We start from the raw sequence: 22288 nt of genomic DNA on the forward strand, positions 1-22288 counted from the left end.
TCAAATAATATTGAAGGACTCATTACAGATTCCTAGTCTAGAACAAGTTATTATAGAAACAGAATTGTCTGAGGTAAGATGTAGAAAAAGAAAGAAAATGGAAAGGAATCAGCTTCTGATGAAGTAATTGAAGACACTAAATACAGATTTGAGGTAACAGTTTTCAACTTGTTCTAGACCAAATTTCTAACAGCATGCAGGAACGATTTGCTGAAAATCAAAGCTTATACTTAGATTTCGAGTGTTTTGATCCTAAGAAGTTCAAGAGTTTAAGTCTGGCTTCGTTGTCACTGAAAAAAATCACTGAATTAATTCCTGATTGTGAAGAGGGAAAACTTAAAGAAGAACTTCTTTCGTTTTCATCAATGTGGGAAGAGTTTACAAAATCCCCTTATGAGAACCAAGAAAAGAATCGAGACGCTGTTGAGGTTCGTACGATTGAAGATTTGATTGAAGAGGACAAGTTTTTGGAAGATTTCGTGGAAAAGGAGGAGGAGTATTTAGGGCTGACTGACGATATTGTAGATTTAAGGTCTATAAAATGTGATGGAGTGAAGTGCAATTCTTGCTTTAAGTGCGCCTTCGATGTGATTCTCCAGTACAATATGTACTCACGACTCGGCACAGAATTGTTCAAAGTTTGTAAGTATCTCCTTACATTACCGGCAACCAAATGTCCTGTGGGCGAGCATTTTCAAAGCTCAGATACATAAAAACAAGACTCCGTTTAAGACTTAGAGATGAACATCTGGAATCATTGTTCTTGAACTCAGAAAGAGACATTCTGACCAAAATATACAACAATCTTATTATTGACAAAATGTGTGAGAAAAGCAAGGAGATGCGAAGGCTCCTTCAAGCATAAAGCAGTGACTTTACTTTCATTTTCCAGTTTTGTTTTTGAATTTCTTTTTTCGCTAAATAGGTATATAATTCTAAATTTACTTTTGTTAATTTGTAGTAAATGTTTCATGTATACTTTTTACCAACGGTTTTAAAAATAGATGAAAAATAAGTTAATGTTATGATGAACATAGCTTTAAAAGGACAGAAGTATGAAAAATAGCATAAGCCCCAAACTTAACTGAAATCTTCAGTTATAATTAGCTGTTAACAAATGTAGCCGAAGAATTTAAGCAACTGGTGTGATTTTTGTAGTCTCAGTTAGTGTGCAGATTTATATAGGCCTAATATATTTAGTACTCCAAGTCTCTTTGTTTGTTTATGAAAATATTGAATTTGTATAATTCTATCGTGATTAAATGCAATAGCTACTTAATCTTTTGTTGTTTTTTGTGTACTAAGTTTCCGGGGAAACCCCCCGGCACTTCCTTTTATTAGGAGGGCGTATTCCATACAAGCGAAAGCCTCGGATGGACGGCGCCCTCCCAGAGTATGTGACCGCGCCCTTTTTACATAGCCAGTCCACCCCTGTATGGAACATACGCTTCAGGTGTACAATTTTATGTACGACGCAGGGAACTTAATATTTAGAATAAAACACTAAAAGATATAACTTTATATCAGCTTTGTTCACTTCTATAATACAGTTTGTCGGTAACATGACAAATAGACTACGAGACAATACGTTGTTATAATTAAAAATAAAATTCATATCAGGAAATATTTCTAACCATATTTCAAGTATTTGATGTATCCTTAAAAATTATATATATTTAAGAATTATGACTTTTTATCTTTTTCTTCTCGAAAAAAGATGGAGGAAGATAAAAGTTTGACAACAATGCAAAAAATGTTAAAAGTTACTTAAAACATTAACGATACATCCTATCACCTAACAATATAAATAACATCAATACTCTCCCTGCATTAATTAACCTTATTTACATTTTATACATTCATTCACAATTATTTAGTTCGTAGTTGTACGGAAAATTTATGCAAACATTTAATTACTTTCCAAGATATCAATTTAAAACTAGAATTGCACTACACGAGAGCTTCATCTTGTTTTACTGTTGATCTGAAGCAAGTTTAAGAGTACGATATGACCTGAATTCTCGTATTAAATGAAAAAGGTATCAAATCTTTCATGAAAAACATTTTTAAACAGAAAAGGTTATTTTTCACGAACATAACATTACAGAAACTTACAACCTAACACACATTTAGATGTGTAACTTACAGTCGCAGCATTGAATAAAATCGATAAAATTATGGACATCACTATCTTCAATTTATTCCAGAATAACAATTAGTAAACACATCATCTAAACCAGTGATCGCCAAAGCGTCGATCGCGAGCTACTAGTAGCTCGCGGGGACATTTTCGGTAGATCGCGTTACCGCTCCGGTGGCTAACCTTGATCAGTGTTGCTAATTTGGGGTAAAAGTCGCTAAATGTAGGACTTCCAGAAAAAAAAAAAACTTGTTGCTGACAAAAAAAGTTCTATCCTTCTCATTAAAGTTAATAAGCCTGAAAAAATCTGTTATGATATTTGTTATTTAGTACTAACTACACTTCAATTTCTTTTTCTTTAATGTACAAATAAATTTCAGTTTCTTTTTGTTATATTCAGTTTAATTAAAATTGATTTCACATTTACTACAAATGTAAGTTTATAGGCAATAGACAAATGTAAGATTTTTTTTAAAAAAAAGAAAAGTTTGTAGTTCTTTTTGTTAGTAGGATTTAAAAAGGTTACGGTAGCTCTGAAGCTTCACAAGTTTGGCGACCATTGATCTAAACCTTCATATTATTCTTGCAGTGTGTTTTCTAGCCCAGGTGAATTGAAATGCTACAAAATATAACTTAGCATACTAAATCTACAAAATACATATGGCACGATTTGCGACACTTCCAGTAAATAGCTCACCTTGTTCTGATTAAGACTGTTCCGACTGTGTAATGTCTACATTTAATGTCAAACTGGAAAAGCACTAATCTTACTGCACTTGAAAAGCATTCATGTGATGTGTTTTAAACTGTACAACTTAAAGACACTTGTTACTACAAGTGTCAACACTCAACCTGGCGATATACAGATTACTTTCTCAGGAAACTTAAGGAAAAAATGATTATTTTATAAATGCTATAAGCTTGTGCAATCTTTTTCCAGTTAATTACATTTGTTTTCCCGATGATTCCGAGTAAATGAGATTATTTTCTTACACAGTAACGAAATGTTTGCAAAAATTTTACGTACAACACATTTACATATCCATTATAGATATCGGAACAGGTCTCTTTGATTACGTATAAATAAACTCAAACAATAAAAGTTACACCTTTTTATTAAATATTTCGATAGGCGTGTCCACGCATGTATTAAGACAGAAAATGCTATCTTGTACCTGTTTTCTGTTAAAAATAAAACAATCATAGACTCGATACTTATAATCGCAGCAAAAATTAGCATTTTCAACTATTCAGCTCGTTCACAAAGCATTTCATTTATATCTGCACGAAATGAGAACAACATAAAACATTTAATGACGAAAAGAAGTCATGACTTCAATGTTTTATAAAGAGAAATCACACGATGTTATTTTTTATGATACAAGACCTGCCATTTTAAAAAAAGTAAATCGGGAACGAAGGAATAGCAAAAACAAAGTCAATAAATTTTCAATTACCAAGATTTGCACAATAAATTGCCAGTTTATTTCGAGACCCTTCAAAAAAACTGAAAAACCAAAAACATCATTCGAATTTTACAACCATTTTTTCTTTTAATACTAACAAAATGCTATGACTTAAAATCACTCAGTTATGAAAGTGATGATGATGAACTGCCCAAGAATGTATTAAATAATTTCTTGTAAAAATTTCTATATTTTTCGATCATCGCATTTTATAAATATGAAGTTCTGTAGCAAATTTTTGAAATTATCCTTTAACTGTTGAGAATGCATAACCTAGAGCATTGATGGCCAAACCGTAGATCGCGAGCTACTAGTAGCTCGAGGGGATATTTTCCGTCCTCACGTTCCCCGTGTAATGTAATTTTATAAGCAATAAACAAATGTAAGATTTTTTTTTTTAAATTGGTAATTCTTTTCACTGGCAGCTCACAGTAGGATTTAAAAACTGCATGGTAGCTCAGAAGCATCGTAAGTTTGGCGACCACTGGTCTAAAATAAGAATTCGCAGACCACACACAAGCTGGCCATTTGCCTACTTTGATCAAGAAGAGATATACATATAGTATTACTATTCTCCTAGTTGTGTTACTTTTCGCCAAAGAGATACTTCTGGGTCACCATCGAATGATCAACTAAAATACAGATAAAACTCATTTTTAAATCCCATATAGATAACTAATGACATTCAGTCCAGTGTCGTGAATGAAACAGAACACATATCCTGGTTAATATACCTTTAGATCCATGCGCATATAACGATTATGATTGGCTGCAAAAAGTTTTAACTCCTCCAGTAAAACATTTTAAGGCCTCCAGTTCATTACTTGAATTTAAAATTTAGGAACTTTTCTTACAGTATAAGGTACATATTTCTTCTTTTAATTACAGTTATAATACATGATCATTTCACTCGAAGTTTTTTTTTCTTTCTTTACAACGCTAATGTTCAACAATTGGCATTTGCATGACAGCTACTACTCCCTATGCTAGTCACAAACACATATTCCTTCAGGAAGACTATACAAATTTTTTACAATGAACAACTAGTGTTGTTCTAAACACTGTATCAAAAAATATAATATATTTATATGTATACTCTTCGTAAAACCTTATTAGAAGTTATAATAATTATTAATAATATAAAAATGACACAAGCCGTTTAGAGAAGCAGAATGCATTTCTCTTAAAAAATTGTGCTTTATTCTAACTCTTCAAAGATACGTACTTTGGAAGGCAGCACTTGATTTATGTTTCGTGACAGATACTTTAAATACATCGTTGATTATGTATATTACATCGTGCCTGATATATGAAAAGAATCTGATTTTATAACATGCACACGTATATTATTCTAGTGAAGAGGGGAAAAAAAGTTAAAAATCATTCACAAAGAATACATTTAACTTTACGAGTAAGATTTAGACTTATGAATTAATGGTTCGTACTTGAGTCTGTTTATCCTGTTTGTTCCCGGTAATATATAACATTTCTATAAAATAGAACAAGAAGTAGCAAATTAGGTTTGTAAAACACCGAATTGAAAAACTGTCTATCACGTTCTTATCCAGAACAGTTTCTTCCATTATCATAAATTTTGTTAATTATAGATTCAGAACTGATTAAAGACTTTTAAAGTCCGGGAGCTAAGACTATTGTGCTGTGTAACCTTTATTTCTTGTATTAATAATAAATTTTTAATTGCAAATAGCTTCTCACATAGAATGAAAACGTAGTGAATTATATTACGCGTACATAACGAGTGTGCAGAGCTATTTTCTACTGAGCAACACATTACTGCATTGTCAATATACAGGGTTAACATAAATGGTTCATTCGTTTTGAAAAGGCTATATTTTCAAAAGTATTACACGTACTTTGAAGAGAACCATAAACTCACCAAGTTCATACTGTGCAGTAGCACAAGCTTATTATCTTTCAGATCTGGTGTGCAGTGTGGCAATACGAGGTTGGTACCTGTCGAAAACACAGGGAAAGCAAGAAAAAAAGTTTTTGTGCGCTTAAATACGTTAGATGTTCGTCTGGTACAGCTGTGCAACGCGCTCCCAAAAGAGAGTATGGAAAAGAACTGCCATGCAAATAAAGCAGTTTGCGGTGGTATCGGCAATTCAAGGACACTGGTTGCTTGTGCAAAGGAAAAAGTACCTGCCTCCCAGATCTCCTGATTTAACTCCCTGCGATTTCTTTCTGAGAGGTACGTTAAGGACCTTGTTTACGTAGCCCCACTACCGCAATCCTTAGTCGAGCTCAAAGAACGTACCAATGCTGCAGTGCAGACAATTGACAGAACTATGCTACAAAATGCATGGAATGAGCTCAAGTATCGTCTGGACGTGTGTCGTGTCACCAAAAGGGCACATATTGAACACGTATGAACTCTGAGTTTGTGGTTCTTCTCATATATAACTTTCATGTATGTACGTGTAATAGTTCTAAAAATATAGCCTTTTCGAAATGAATGAATCATTTTTGCTAGCCCTGTACATGAATAAAATTCTACTGAACACACGTATCGCACCTACATACACATCAGTTAATCCTGTCAATAGGCTGGGAAGTTTACAATTTAAACAAAACAATACCACAATACCTTTCTGCCTGATTTGAGTACTCTTCATGAGCAACACATTGATTTCAGTTCTCTCTTACTAACTAAGATGCTTTACCCAAGATAAAATAGCTCTGCACATTCGTTGTGTACTCAAAATATAATTCACTATTGTTTTATTGTACGTGGGAATGTACTTCCACTGAAAAGTTTATTATTAATAAACAAACGTATTACATTAATTATCTTTATTTGTTGTCACACTTGAACTTTCATACCAGATACGGAAAGAAGTATTTCATTAGGAATGACAAAGCAGATACTGAATGGAATCATTTTTCGACGCAGTTGAATGATTTGACAAAGTGAACATGGAGTAGGAAAAGGCCAAGCAACTTTCAAACAGTGATGACACCACAGAATGGTCATCTTTCTCTTTCGTTATGTCACGATCGGTTACAGTCATCACAGAAGTTAATGCCTCTGAATTCAGTGAACGAACTGGCTTTTGGTATAATTCTTAAGCAGAGTCCGGCAGAAAAAAATGTATACACTCTGTTATCCTGTATCACGATACTGTTATTGACAATTGTTTTGAAATTTACGTATGTTGTAGTATGGTTTTTCGCTCAACAGATGTCTGCATTGTCAATTGTTTTCAGTTGGGACGCTCGAGAACCTTCACCAGAAAATTACAGAGACATGTGCACCAGTCTCCATTGATACATTAACCGCTCTAGCTGCAGTGACCGGATTGCTTGTCATTCCATGCGCCTCAAACTTGTCAACAATGCATTTGATTGTTGGTAGTTCAGTACCAAATTCCTCTCTCCACTGACGCTGCAGTTCGATGGCACTCCCACATCTGATAAAATACTTCAAAACGTACTTAAGCTGCTCGAACGTCAAGCGTGCTCCTGCCATTTTCTTATCTCACTAATCGTGCTGACAGTACCGACATCTGTTGAGCGAAAAAAGTACTACACCATAATTTTAATTGAAAATAACTGATTATTCCGACATCTGTTGGGCGAAAAACCATACTACAACATACTTAAATTTCAGAACAATTTGTCAATGCCATCCTGATACAGAATGACAACGAGTGTATACATTTTTCTGAAGGACACTGTATAATTTAAGACATCAATATATGGGATAACAGGATCTGTTAAGTCTTGTAATGGCACATATGAAGAAAGATAGCAAACAAGTTACTTTAGATTAAGATCACGGAATGAAGTCTGATGCTAATTCGCAGACATTTTACACTGACAACATACTTTGTTCATTCTCTTCTTATGGTAATTACATCCTTATGAAGTTGACCGATCTGAACTTACAGATTGTAAATGTTTCATAATAATAAGACCGTTAATTTTTAATATAGTCTATCGCAAATTATAAAGCATGAAACCTAACGTAATTAAATTACTGTTCCTCTTTAAAATAAATAAAAATATGGACATTTTCTTGCTTTCTCTAATATTTATCATTATCAACAGATTTTATAAATGTATTGAATCCATCGCTTTCTATTTTGTTCAGGCATAGCTATAATCAACAACGTTGGCATTGTTACGAGTTAACAAATTATGTGGCAAAGTCACAGTCGTAAACTGTATATGGCCGCACTGCATTGTGCAATAAATACCGAGTTATGGTATATGAATATCCAAAGACACCCTCTTCCTCAGCTGAAGAACAAACGCACTTCTACAAAAACAGTTTTCTCTTTATTTGTTTGTTCACATGTATCATCTATATTCCGTCATTACAGGCAAAATTTTTTTGAGGTAGCATAGAGAATATATTAGAGTACTAACAGTGTCTCATAGGCTTTAAAAATTGAATGTGCGCATCTAGACATATATATATTTCGCCCATTGGAAGTAAAATTTTTAACTCCTTCGTTTCAACGTTTGTTTAATTCAAGACATGAGAAACCAGTACCTCGTTCTTGACACTTAACCTAAATGTAGAGTTAGATGAATGTTGCAGCACCTCATTCTTGACATGTAAATACCAACTACTGATAGCAATTAACGGCAACTGACTACCTGTCCAAATTTCGAGCTAGTGGCGTCGAAGCCCAGCTCAATTTCTCGTGCACGTGACTACTTAAAGCACGTTCCCTTTAGATAAAATGGATATACGTTGATCAAGGCTGCAGTTATAAGATAAATATTGTATATTAAGCACCAGTGTAAACGGATATACATATAAAAGAGTTTATTAATAAAATGAAGTGACTAGTAGGTGTTACAATTGAGACGATATCTGTTACTTAATTCACGTGGTTTATTCATGTTAACCCTCCAACTAGGAGTACTGTAGTATTATCGTAGTACTACCATAATGGAAATCCAACCGATTCAGGGATTAAATAAATGGCTTACCCACTTTCAGAAAGGCATCTTCGGTACCCAACTGGGAAAGATCAAACAGACGCTATTTCATGCAAAGTAACGTCATTTCGATTTATAATTCCACTGAATCATGAGAGGAAACCATTAACATTGGAGTTTATTTTATGGCATGCTGACGAACCGATACATGTCGTCATGTGAATAAATTGCATCTCAAGGATTACAGACCAAAAACTCTCTTCTACCTCAACATCGTTGCATTAGGAATTGTATATACATATATACCTTTATATATAAATTTATATTAAAATGACTTTAGTTGTAGAAAACCCACTAATATGGGCTCCTTTAATGTTGCAGTGACTGTCCAGCACCTGTTTGTGCATCAATTCGTTGATGAGACTTTTAAACAACTCTTAGGTTTCATAAAAAGATTCTAACGCCGTGAGTATAGCATCATTAGTATTGTCAAGAAATTACAAAATGGAGAAAAAATGCAAAGTGAAATCGACCGGACAATGTAACTACAAACAAACTGTCTGCCTTCCAGTCTTGAGATAAAAACGAATTCATTTTGAGGGACGAAAAGTAATGTAGCAAACAAACTGAGCGCAAATAAGCAGCGTCTGGCGTTGGCGATGAAGCACTTATACCCAGCCACCAGTCAATTTGTGGAAGAGCTCTTTATTCAACGTCTGGTTGGCCTCCTTTGATCGCATTGACAAGAAGATATATCCACCAATAAACTCATGGATGACTTTGCAGTCTGCAGACAGACAGCTGAAAATAATATTTCCTTCTTCGAACTGGACCATCATGTGCTTTACTTCCCAATTGACATTCCAGGCCTGTTAAAAGATTAAAGATTCAGGTAATTACACTTATGGAAAAATCAGAACTCAAAGTATGAAATGTTTAGCTTATCAATTATTTTAGGAGGTGAAATTAAATTCATGCTTGCTAAAAGCACCTGAATCCATTTAGTGTAGTTTTGAGATTAAAGAAACAGTACTTAAAAACTTTTAATTGCCACTAGTTGAACCTGCCATCTCTACACAGCGCATCATTCACACATGAGCATGAATCTCCTTGTCATTCCTCACAACATTTGTACATTTCTCTTTACAGACGCAAGTGAATGAAGTCTTGATAAAAATTAACAAGGGGTACCATAAAGTGGTGGTTTTTTCGATTATTCTTTTCAGTATCTCGCGCCGTTTGCAAGATTGAGCCTACTTCTCGTTTCAGTTTCTAATTCATGTATGATCAGTGTTTTCTTTCTTCTTACATGCAGTATGTAATAAGCAAATACATTACATACACAATTAGTTATAATGTCAGTGATATATGGTGTTCATTGAGCAAAACAATACAAACTATAAAGATTCATCTTAGACATAAGAAGTGGTTATCCTTCGTTTTTCATTATTATTTGGCCATGAAACAAACGCCTGAGAAATATACAACCCCTGTATACAAGTATGCTGTGTTGGAATGTATAACTCGCAAAGTATGATGCTTTACTTCTTTTTCAAATTTCAGCACTTTCAGTGTACCCCTAAAAATGTAATAAAGAAATAACGACCACGTGTATATATAAAGTAGACGCAGACCCAGAATCTCGGACTATACATGAAATCTAGAAAGCGACTACTATTCCCTTTAAACTGTTTCTTATGAGAGGAGTTGCATTCTTGGATGGAGATTCACTTTAGAACGATTAAGCAAGAAATGTATCTCTACTGCATAAAAGGAGAGCGAAGCGGTGGGCTCAGGAAAGAAATAATAGGAGAGATTATTTCAGTAGGAGAAAATTATGGCTTTTGGAATAGACGAACACCTTACTTGGTTATTTATGTTTGTCAAGAGGAGGTGTGACACAAACGAATGGGTTTGAAATATAGAAGTGAGAACTAGATGTTTACTGTAAGAAGCTAATTCGTGGTGATAATGTATGTTAAATAAGATTATGTTCATGGCGCTGTTGTCGATAATCAGTTGTTGGGTTTTGTTTGCATCTGCTAACTGCCACTCCTGCTTATTCTTCCTAACTTTATAATTTACTGAATTTAAAAAAAAAAAAAAAAAAAAAAAAAAAAAAGATTGTACACGTAGTTATTTTGGAAACCCGTCTCTCCTCAAATTCAAAGATTGCCAGATTTCTATATGTGATCTGTACTAGGTTTCGGATAACAGTCACCTACTAACATCAATAACTAGTACAGTACTTCATTCCACATTATCGAGACAATTAAATCTCAAATGGCATCAACAACAGCTAGAGTTGACGCCGAGAAAAAGATATGTAGTTTGTTCCCTGCAGTTACGAAACGTACCTTCATAGTATTATATCTCCATGTTTTGATGTGGTCCCCTGTATTGATATCCATCCGCATGAGGCGATTGAACGCTACTCCTAGCAATTCCTCTTTCTTATGGCCCATGAACTTCACGATGAACAGTGATATTCCATACTCAGGCAACGATTGCCAGAATTTGATGTAGTTCATCTTTGCATCCATCAAATTTAGATCCTTCACATTGGCATGTGCTTCTAAAATCCTCTGAACAATCTATGAAATTAAATATTTAATGTTATTTATATGTCATTTAATATCGTTGGAATGAAGAAATCTAAATCTACACCTAAATATTTACATACATTTTTTTAACCTTATTTAGTGGGAAACTTTTGTCACAGAAATCAGCTGAATTCCAATAGAAAGTATACATATTTCCAAAAGAATGTTCGTTTTGTTATTAAGGACTATTTTCTTCAGAATTACCATGTGTAATACAAACAGAGAAACAAATCTAAACGAGTAATACTTTAAGATAGAATTACGTTAAACCTAAACTAATGTTAATATACAATTTAAATAAAAGAATACCATAGATATCGTAACGAAAGTGGCACTAACAAAAGGCACTTCAAGAAATTGAATTTTAGTTACGAGTTTTTAAAATCACTTTGGAAACCTAACTGGACTGTTAACAATTAATATTTAAGTTTTCGATTCTTGGAAATAACAGCAATAAATTTCCTGAACAAAACAAAACAAAAAAGAAGAGAGAAGAGAAAGAGAAATAAAGAAAAAGAAATAAAGAAACAGAAACAAAAAGAAAAAATCGAGTGAACAAGGAGAACTTTCTATAAGAACTTTAATTTTAAAGTACAAATTCATGCTTCCATTGTTGTAACTCAACACAACAAATTGGTATTATACTTCGGCAGATTCCCCCAAAAAATCTTATTACTCATTCATTTATCAAAAGGTTAAAAACTAGTTCCATACTATTCGCAGCTATATAAACAATCAATTATGGAAAATATTGTGAAAAACAAATAATAAAGAAACCTTTATTTAAAATCTTCGGACTGATATCTCCTAGAATTCTAAATTTTAAGAAAAATCTGAGAACGTTCATCTTTTCTCTTGTGAGTTGTGCGGTTCTAGACAGAACAGGCAATAGTCCCTTTCTATACCCATTGGAAAGCGGGTTCCTATTCACATATCTTACACTGATACGAATGGCAAGTTGCGTAATATTGTCAGCTGAAAGGTCTTTGCCAATCGTATGGTTAGAATAGTTATTAATAATATCCTCCGAAGCTGTTAAATAGATAATATTAGTATTTACTGAAAAATAATAATACCGATAAAAATTACGAAAACTGACCGTCATGTGTCTGTTTCAAATATAAAACATTATAACAGCTTCTACGTATAGTTTGGAAAACAATTGATTGAGCGAAGTAATCATTAAAATACCAACAAAACTACGTTTAATTGTTTGATTTAAAATAATCTAAATACAATGTCCTGTAGTGTAATCATAGATATAATGAAGAGGGACAGTTTCATTTAATAACAGAACGTAGACATTTTACAAGATGAAAACAGTACGATTTCTTTTGTGTTCCTGTTAGGCTCTAGCAATTTTCAATATTTCAGATTCCTTTAGCGAGTATTCATTTTCAAGGAGTACAGCGGGTTAGATCGTATTATATGCAGAGATCTTCGCATGTTTTGTGCTTCAGCATCAGTGGAAATTTTTCACGTTATATAAATTGGTGTATTAATATGACGTAACGTATTTAATAAATAAATTATATAGAGGGCATTATACTCCTATACGTTCATCGTAACATGTTACAATTAAAACAAAACATACTGTGCAGGATAAAGTTTTACACCGTTCTACATTACTAATTGGAAGTAAGATTTTAAAATCATATTTTACTAGGGTAAAAGATCCTAAACTTAAAATAGTAAAAGGGGATTTAGACAGAATGGGATAACAATAATACTAATTTCATAATCAAAAATTAGTTAATTCTCGTAAGCATATACTTTTATTACACCAAAATTTCTACTTAGTACATATTTTGTTGTAAATGCATATAATATGAGATAACTACTATTATTGCTCTGAATTTCGATTAAACAAAATTTTGGTCATTTACGAAAAATTACAAAAGCATTAATACGTAAAACAATAGGATTTAGATACACAGAACTTCACATTAGTTTCATAGATTTCGTCTGATAAGTGTAGAAGATCGCATCAACATGTAACGTTATTTCTTCGTTATTTTCCCTGATTCAAATATATTTTGAATACTTATGAAGTTCACGAGATCAAAATGAATTGCACCACAGTTATGCACTTTTAGATTATATATTTTTCCATATATACTTTATTTGTCACAATAATAAATAATATACATCCAATTATAACAATGTGGTTCTTCGTTCTATCTTTTTTAGTTCCATAACAACGACATCAAACATGTAAACAAGTTGTCCTAGCAACGAAATAGAGAGATCGTTTGATATGATACACATATTTAAATTATTTTTTTATATTTTCTTCTTCTTCTTCCTGTTTACAACGATAATGTATATTTTTGTATGTACTTTCTAAGTATTGTTAATATTTACGGGCAAAGGTGCTATTTTAAAGGCACAAGCAATTAAGAAGATCAAGAGAGAATGTATATTCTAAGATACGTGTAAAATAAAAATAGCAAATATAGAACTAGGTGCGTCTATCACACTTACATAAATATAATTTTGTGAGGGAATGCATAGGAGTGTGACATCCCCAATATAATTCGTAGTTTTTCAAAAATACGTTATACTTTGTATCAATAAACCAATCTATATAAATTGAAAAATGTCCACTGATGTTGAAGCACAAAGCATGTGAAGTTCTTATTGCATAATATAATTTAAGTCGCTGTGATCCTGGACAAAGTTTACTCGTTAGAAATATCTTGAACGGAAATTACTAGAGCCTATTAGGATCACAAACGGTGCAAGTGTAGTTTTGGCGCACCACATTTTGGAAGATTTACAGGTAAAATTCAATAATTTGCATGAAAAGACATCTTTATAAAAAACAAATTTCTGCAGGCGACAGCATTAAACACAAAGTAATACAGATGTATTTTACGTTGACAAGTGTAGGGTTACTAGTCTAAAATCATTACACGTGATTTACAACGGATAAAATAATTAAGTGCATATGAAAGATGGGTCTATTAAGATGCTATTTTCCACCGGCTGCATATTTCTGCAGTGTACAGAACCTGTAATTTATGTTTACAAGTGGACTGTTACTAGTATGAAACCATGACACGTGCTATTGAAACTCTTATTATTGCCAAAAACCCACTTATTTTCACTACCCTCACATACACGCATACCCCCATCATTTATACTTCTGCTCCCTTCCGCCGCTATCGCGCGGGTTCACCAGCTTCGCCCTGTCCTGAACTAGGTTAGATAGCTTTCGTGCTTTTTAGTGGTCACCTAGCACAAGTTAGTTTGTGTTTCTCGCACGTAGTTTTTATGCTACACATCCGAAAGCCGCATTTATACGCAATTCGTAAAAGAAATGTAATTTTTTAACAATTACTTCTGGTGGTCCCCTTGAATTTATTTATGCCAAGTGAGATATTTTCAAGTTGCCCAATGGAAACCTTTTAAGTGACAATAAGAAGGAAATCAGTGAAAGAATTATAATTTTTCAACAATTCTTTCTAGTGGTGCGCCAAAAGTAAACCTATGAAAAAAAAGTATATGTTTTGAAATACTTCACATTTAAATGACAATTAATTAACCATGAAAAAAGAGCACTGAAGAAACACACTGTAAGAAGTACTAAACCTAAATGTTGCCACATCGTGAAACTACAGAAGCAACAAAGAATCTATTTATTGCTTTTCTAATAGGGTAACTATCTACAACCACTGTACAAATAGCTAATAACATAATAGTTTTTTTTTTCTAATAAGATAATAATGACCTTTGAATTATTGGTTACATTGTAAATATGACTACAACTAAATTTTTAAAATATTATAACAGAGGAAAAGATCACTATTTTTTGGTGCAAATAACTAACTAAAACAAAATACAAAATGCACAAAAGGCTTAAGAGTTAGTAATATATTCATATGTACATATCATGCAATGACTTTATGAAACAGCATTAACATTGAGACTCAGATGTTTATTTGGTCTACAAACACCGGGATTAAGGCTATTTTAAATCATTTTTAGCCGAGATGAATGTAATAACTACAACTAAAAACACTTGTAATATTCTGAAAGTATTTTTTTAATAATAATATCTTGATAAATAAATAAATCTGAATATAAATATTTGTAATTTCGCCGCCACCAAGTCTAGCTCAGAGTCGGGTTTCAATGTGCTTACTTTATTTCCACATATTCACTTTATTTTACAAAGAACACAGGCTTGCAGAGTAGAAACAGGGCAATTTTTGTTTGTTTTTAGAGAATGCCAAAGGTAACCACGCCATGGGAAATTGACCGCCTAAAGAATCGAATCACTGTCGGCCTACTATTGGCCTGCAACTATAAATTCAGCTCGTTAAAGGGAAGAAAACGGCCTGCAAACTAAATTAAAAACCTCGCATATTCGTTAGAAACTGAAGCAAGTTAGTAGAAATATAGCATTCGTTCTACTTTACTCAGGATATGTGTTTTCCATTTCCTTCTCATCCTTTAAGAAAAACTTCTCATTACTTTGATTTCTCCCTTAATATTTGGCATTTTAACAACAACAACAAAAAAAAAATCTAGTGAACATATGATTTTAAATAGAATTTTTCTAGTTTTCTTTCATGTGGATTGGATCGGCACACAATGTTCCACTGTCAAAATGGAAGTCTTCGAAGTCTGGGTGAAGAATATTTAGTTTATGTTTTTAGTAGGTATTTCGAAGTATTTTTTAACAGACGAGAAAACTCACGGTTTTAGAGTTCACGTGAAAATGGTTTATCGATTCATGATTGAAATATTTAGAAAATAAAACTTTAAATATTCAATCAAAAGGGAAAAAATTAATTAAAATGTCTGTTTTTTATCATCGTTTGTGCTAGATGTCATTGTCATGCAAACGAATCATTTAAAACAAAATTTAAAAATAATAAAAGAAAACAGTAGCACATAAATATCTGAAATATTTACAGATCACTGAACAATTCAATCAATGAAAATTAACAACTAACACTCAACGAGGTAATACATTATCACCACTTGCACAATTATCCCTGGTATGATGTACACAATGTATCTACAGAGGAAATTAACTCCAAATATGCATGCAATTAATAAAAAAAAAAAAAAAAATGCTGGAGCTGAAATTTGTCATATTTTTAAAAAGTTGCAGGTGGTAACTTGACACACAATTACATAAAAGTGTAGATTGCAACCTTGGGATGAAAATGAAATATCTGAAAGAATCTTAGTTAAATCTTTGGAAAGAACACACAAACAGTACAGAAAAAATATTTTTAAAACATTTATTTTGTTTTCTACTTCTTACAGGAACTAAAAGGAATCACGGTTTGATTAGTAGAAAACTCGACGATTTTAAATTAGAGAATTTCCTTTCGTAAAATGAAGGATACATTTTTTGGCCTTTCATGTTCTCTTCGTTTTGAATGTGCATACAAAACAAAACTAAAAACAAAGCTTGTATGTGCCTATGTTCTATAACTTAATATTCATTTAAGTAAATGCATTAAGATTTAACAATTCGACAATGATTGACAGATCCACATACGATTACATGATTTTTCCTTGCTATTATTGTTCACGCAGTGTTTATGTGAGGTTAAATTAGATTCACAACTCATTAGTTTATATCCGAAATAATACAATTCTTGTAATACTGAGAATGAAAGATATCAGCTTTTGAAATAATTAAATGAAATACAAATCTTAAAGAAATAAGCAGAAACAAAACTTTCTTTCCAATCAATTGAAGACCTATCTAAATCAGATTTCTTTTACGTAACGCTAAAATACAAAACGCTTATGATCACATTCTGATTTTTTTTTTTTTTTTTTTTTTTTTCTGAATGTGTTCTCGTTACTCTGGAGTTCATTATATTATATATTAGCTTCGGGGTTAAATAAACAGAAGTCTACTGTGAGAATTTTAACTACCATTATAAAAAAATATACGCAGCCTAAGTATAACGAAACGAGGAGCATCCAGAAAGTAATTTTACCACTCGTCTCATAACTAGCAAACTGTATGTTGGGCGAAGCGATTGTGTGCATGTGAAAGAGTAAGGTGCTAGCATGGTGCATGCGCCAGCGGAACATCCCTAATGCTCTCAGTAGTGTCGTGGTAGTGATTGAAGATAGATGTTCCTATTGCAGCTCCCGCCACGTGTGAATTCCGAGCAGTAATAAGGTTTTTAAATGCACAGGGCATAGCGCAGATTGAAATCCATCGTCAACTGTACCAGTCTATGGGACTAACATCATAAGCAAGCAGTTCCCACTCCTTATTGCGCACATTGTCACGGAGCGACTGTTGTTCAAGAAGTTGTATGCCAGGTACGTGCCGAAGCAACTAACTGCAGAACACAAAGGAAGGCGCATGGGGTCAGCATTGACATTTGTGCAACGATGCAGCTGACGATAGATTTCAATCGGCGCTATGCCCTGTGCATTGAAAAACGATCACTGCTCGCACTTCTCATGCGGCGGGAACTGGAATAGGAACGTCCATCTTCAACCATTGCCACGACGTAAGTGACAGCACTAAAGAAGTTCCGCTGGCGCATGTGCCATGCTAGGATCCTACTCTCTCATGTGCACGCAGTCGCATTGCGCAACATACGGTTTCCTAGCCATAGTACGAGTGGGAAATTTACTTTCTGAATGTTTCTCGTAGTATTTATTGGCTTATATCCAGAGTGCAAGATATCTATTGTCGCGGAGGAAGAAACTTAAACGTTATTCACACATACGCATATTGTTAATTTTCATTGGTGGAATACTAATTGTTGTATATTTACAAAGAGTATCGCCTTCTGTGCTCATAGGTTGAAAGCAAACTACTTGGGAGGGAATTTTTGGACTACAAGAAAGAGACGGGTAGTGAGGGGAAAAATAAAGAGGGTAAACACTAAAGAAAGTCGTTACCCCTTTAGTATTCTCAGGACTGCAATTACACGAATACAAATTCTGTAATGAACAAAAAAATAAAGAGTAGACTGAAAAGAAACGATAGAAGTAATTATACAAGTAATTTATAAGTTAACAGAAGTGTATTATTAAAGAGGCTTCATTAGCATTGATTTTAAAATAATAAGTTCTAAGAAAAGGGAAAATTATGTAATTCTAAACCTATACCTTGGATAAATATTTTTAATGTTCCTCTTAAACATGCTTTTTAAACAAGTATTGATATTAAATATTTCTAAAAATATTACATTTAATTATTATATACGAATCACATTTGAGACAAATGCATTTAAACATATTATACTAATTACTTCCTCAAGACAATATTTAATTATTGTTTAGAAGTTACAATGCACTTTGTCACACTTATTAATACTTAAAGTCTCATTAGTACGCACGGAAAACAATTATGTAAATTTAAAAGCTGCAAAGACAAAGATTCTAAAACTGTAAAAAAAACTTCCGGCCTTGTTCACGGATGAAAAGTGAGATTAGGGTTGAAAAATAACGTAAAAAATCAATACATAAAATCAGGGTTGGCTGGTTTAAACCAAAAAACGAAAAATGTTCGTAAAAGTGTAAGTATTTGTAAAATCTTGATGAACACACATTTGTGGGTTATCACGTTTCACTCCCGTATATTATTCGTATTATATTCAGACCTAAATTCCCCATTCATTACTCAAAAAGATTATACTATAAAAGCAACTTTTTTTTTATAAGTTTATAAATGTTTGTTTTGTGATTCTTTTGTAGTTGTTGTTATTGCTATGTAATTGCAATCAAAGAAAAATTCTAAATATTTTTTTCGTTTCAATGTTTACTATTGATAAAATACATAGAAATGGCGTACTTTGTATGTGTGTGTCTGTGGGAGGGGGGGGGTCATACAGACCCCACGAGAGACATTTAGTGAAATGAGAAGTATCTTTGGTATCTATTTATGTATAAATAAATCTGAGCCAAAGTGAACTCAAGTAATTCGTATCTGTATTCACTTTTCTTACTGATATGCAAATTAAGTCGTCGTATTTCTTTAATTTGGACCAATAAAAGTCGTTGTTAACTAACTTGAACTAAATTAGTTATGTACTCCGTAGTACTTTGAAATTGTCCATATGCAGTTCTGTATAATGGTTTCACTTGTGCAACTGTTTATCTGATTGTCCTTCTGAAATGACTCTTGACAGTTATATTAATAAGCATGTAAACATCAGTACAACGTTATTTTTATCAGGATTCCTCTGTGAGTGAGTCGGCAGACGTATCGCATTTATAGCCAATTAGTCCTGGTTCCGAGCTCAAATGGAGGACAATTTCTCTCAGATATAACTCGAGAAGCGGTTTTTATTCAGCTTTAAGCTTATGTGACCCCTTCCAGCATAACCCGATTGTTGCATAATAACAAAAAGCCGAAACAAACTTATTTCTGTCCACATATGATATGAATATATGGAGCAAATTATTTAAACCAAAAAACTTGGTTTAAACCAAAAAAACCTGGTTTAAACCAAAAAAACAGTTACGTGGAATGTGATGGTACGGTTGCTCACCATTCCAAAAACTGCGTTCCAGAAGTGTTTCCAAGAATGGCGGGAGTGCTGGGAAAAGTGGGTGTATTAGAGAGAAGACTACTTGGAAGGAGATTAAGGTTTCGGATTTCCAAATCAATAAATGTATTTTTGCCAACCAAAGATTCGATACTTTTTGAACACACCTCGTATTTTGTCTTGTGTTATGCTCCTTGCTAAAAAGGGGAAGAATTAGGTGGTTGCTTTCAAGGTCCAATACGCCTAAATCGCAGGGAGTACTAATACAGAATACGTATTGTAATCAGAGTCTATAAATGATTGCGTATACCCGGTGAAGTACGTGAACCTAGTTAAATAACTGCGACTGAAAAGCACTCTACCATTTTTCCCTCTCATAATTATGATGATTCATCCTGTGATCACTGAAGCAACGGCGGGCACAGACACGTCCTTTTATTGTTAATGATTGTACTGCTGAAAAGTGAGAAAAACCAACTCTGAAGAACAGCTTTTAGGAAAAGCTCCTTCGGACAGTTACACAGTGACTCTGCAATAGTAAGATATTGGTTCGAGTAGCATCGGTGTTTTAAAATAATGTTCGAGAATCTATCGCTGACAATGAGTGCTGTGGTCGACTTGTGAAAATAAGCTAAGAGAACAATAATTTTAGCTTTAATAGAGGATCAAAAGATTTGCGCTCTTGGACAATAATTAGTTTTAGGATCTGGCCCCTAAATCGAGTTTTCGTATTTTCTATGCAATAAGCACATCATACTGAGTTAAGCGATAGTTTGGGTTTGGCTATACTATATGTAGTTCTCCAGATATAAGATCTACAAGAAAATTTTTTATTGAAATATATTGGATCTTTTAATCCAAAAATATTAATCGTATAGCGCAGTGTATTTAAAAGGATCGTCATTAAACCATAACGACGTTGTTAACAGCACTCATAAACTTCTGAATAAGAGGAGGAACGAATGAGGATATCGTGCGTGTTAATCGGGAAAGCCGATACTACTGCCATCTCTTTCAGAAAATATAATATAGGAGATAAAATGTTTTGCTACTTGCTTGATATTTAATCCAAGAGTACACCTTTAACATGGAAGTCTCCATCTACACAAAGATCAAAGAAAATTCACACGCTGGTAGAAGACTTCAACAGAATTGAAGCAAACTAAAGTCATGTTCGAGTTTATCATCACTATTAATCTCAAGGAATTGTTCATTCAGATTTTATCCCTAACTAGAAGAGTAAATGATCAGTATGTGGATAGTTTTTATCGTTTGTGAGAGTTCATCCGTCGAAAACTAACACAATGGTACTTTCTCATGATCTGTGCCTTCCTACAATTCCTACTCATCGCCAAACATGAAACGTCTATGCTTCAGCATCCCACTTATTGACTCAACGTAGCTCCATGGAGCATATGTGGAGATTCTCTAAATCAGTTAAAAAAGTTCGAGTTTTCCTATTATTTGTTGGAAACCATATGCTTCTTATCATTCTTAATTTTCTTGTTAATATTTTATCATGATGTGCGTCATTTCAGACTTCGCTTAGGGGGTGGGTGTGCAAGAGCACCACCGACATAAGACTTTCATGTTTTGTACTAGTATATTAGTATACAATTGATTGAAGTATGTGTGTTCCTCAAACTCTTGCAGGGGGGAGCAACTGCCCCTTCCTGTCCCCCCTAAATAACACCGCCGTTTGTTATCAGGGAGATATTTTATGTCTACCCTGTACTTGCTTAGATATCCTTGATTTTTCTTCACTATCCTTGATTTTAAATTCTAACCTCACTTTTCAGCCCGCTGAAGACCTGCAAATCGAACTAGCTAGACAGGTAAGTTTCCTTACATAGTTCACGAAAGTTTAACAAATATACTAAACTATATATTTTAAAAAAAAGTAAAATAACAGAGGTTCAACCTCTATTTTTTAACTATTATTATATTTTTAAATTGAAGTAAGAGTTTACTGTTTGCCTAACAGTCTTCAATAGCAATATCAAATATCGTTAGTTAACAGCTACCGGAAACTACTAGGATCTGTTGATGTATTTCTTGGAGAGATCCGAAGAATAGTAAACAAATATAATTTATTACGAATAAATAGTACTACGAGAAACTAATTAAACGTTCTTGAAAGTTATAATAAGAATTCCAAGAAACGTTTATTTATACTTGCTAATTATCTATATTCAACAAAAATATTATAAGGTAAAATTTAGTTAAGATAATACTGAGTAAAGAAATTATTCTTATAATCAAGTTTCAACATGTTAATCCTTAAGTACATTAGTATTGCAGCTCAATGCATTAATCAAACATGCTCCACAGAGTAATTAATCAATCAATTCCTACATTATTCAGTATATTACTTTCCATAAGAAAACAATTTATCAATATACGAAGTCCACTAGAAAAATATATACACTCTTTGCCATTCTGTGTCAAGATGCTGGCACTGACAACTGAAGAGCTCAATTCCAAAAGTGCCTGTCAAAAAAAGTAAGGTTTTCAGGAGATGATGATTTTGTGTGTGCTTCCATCATTCTATTTCTGTGAAAGAAAAGTAATCTACATAAAAGAAAATTGTAATTACCTACTTTTCGTAAGATAACGGTGAAATTATCATCTATAGCAAGAGTTTTATAAGTGTTTTAAGGAATGAGTTAGAAAATA

At 33.1% G+C, this 22288-nt stretch overlaps 1 protein-coding gene across 1 annotated transcript in view; it reads right to left on the reverse strand.

Annotated features, from left to right (window-relative positions):
• Nucleotides 1–2623: 2623 nt before the first annotated feature.
• LOC145663820 (unc-112-related protein-like) overlaps nucleotides 2624–22288 on the reverse strand; it is a 250900-nt gene continuing 231235 nt past the window's right edge. Inside the window, exons 9-10 of the mRNA XM_081729912.1 lie at nucleotides 10878–11114; nucleotides 2624–9389 (exon numbers count right to left, since the gene is read on the reverse strand). Coding sequence (XP_081586038.1) covers nucleotides 9189–9389; nucleotides 10878–11114 — 438 coding nt within the window. The 3' untranslated portion in view covers nucleotides 2624–9188. The remainder of the gene's footprint in view (nucleotides 9390–10877; nucleotides 11115–22288) is intronic.

This window comes from Thermobia domestica, chromosome 11 (assembly GCF_964235325.1).
Source record: "Thermobia domestica chromosome 11, izTheDome1.hap1.1, whole genome shotgun sequence".
Classification (NCBI taxonomy): domain Eukaryota; kingdom Metazoa; phylum Arthropoda; class Insecta; order Zygentoma; family Lepismatidae; genus Thermobia; species Thermobia domestica.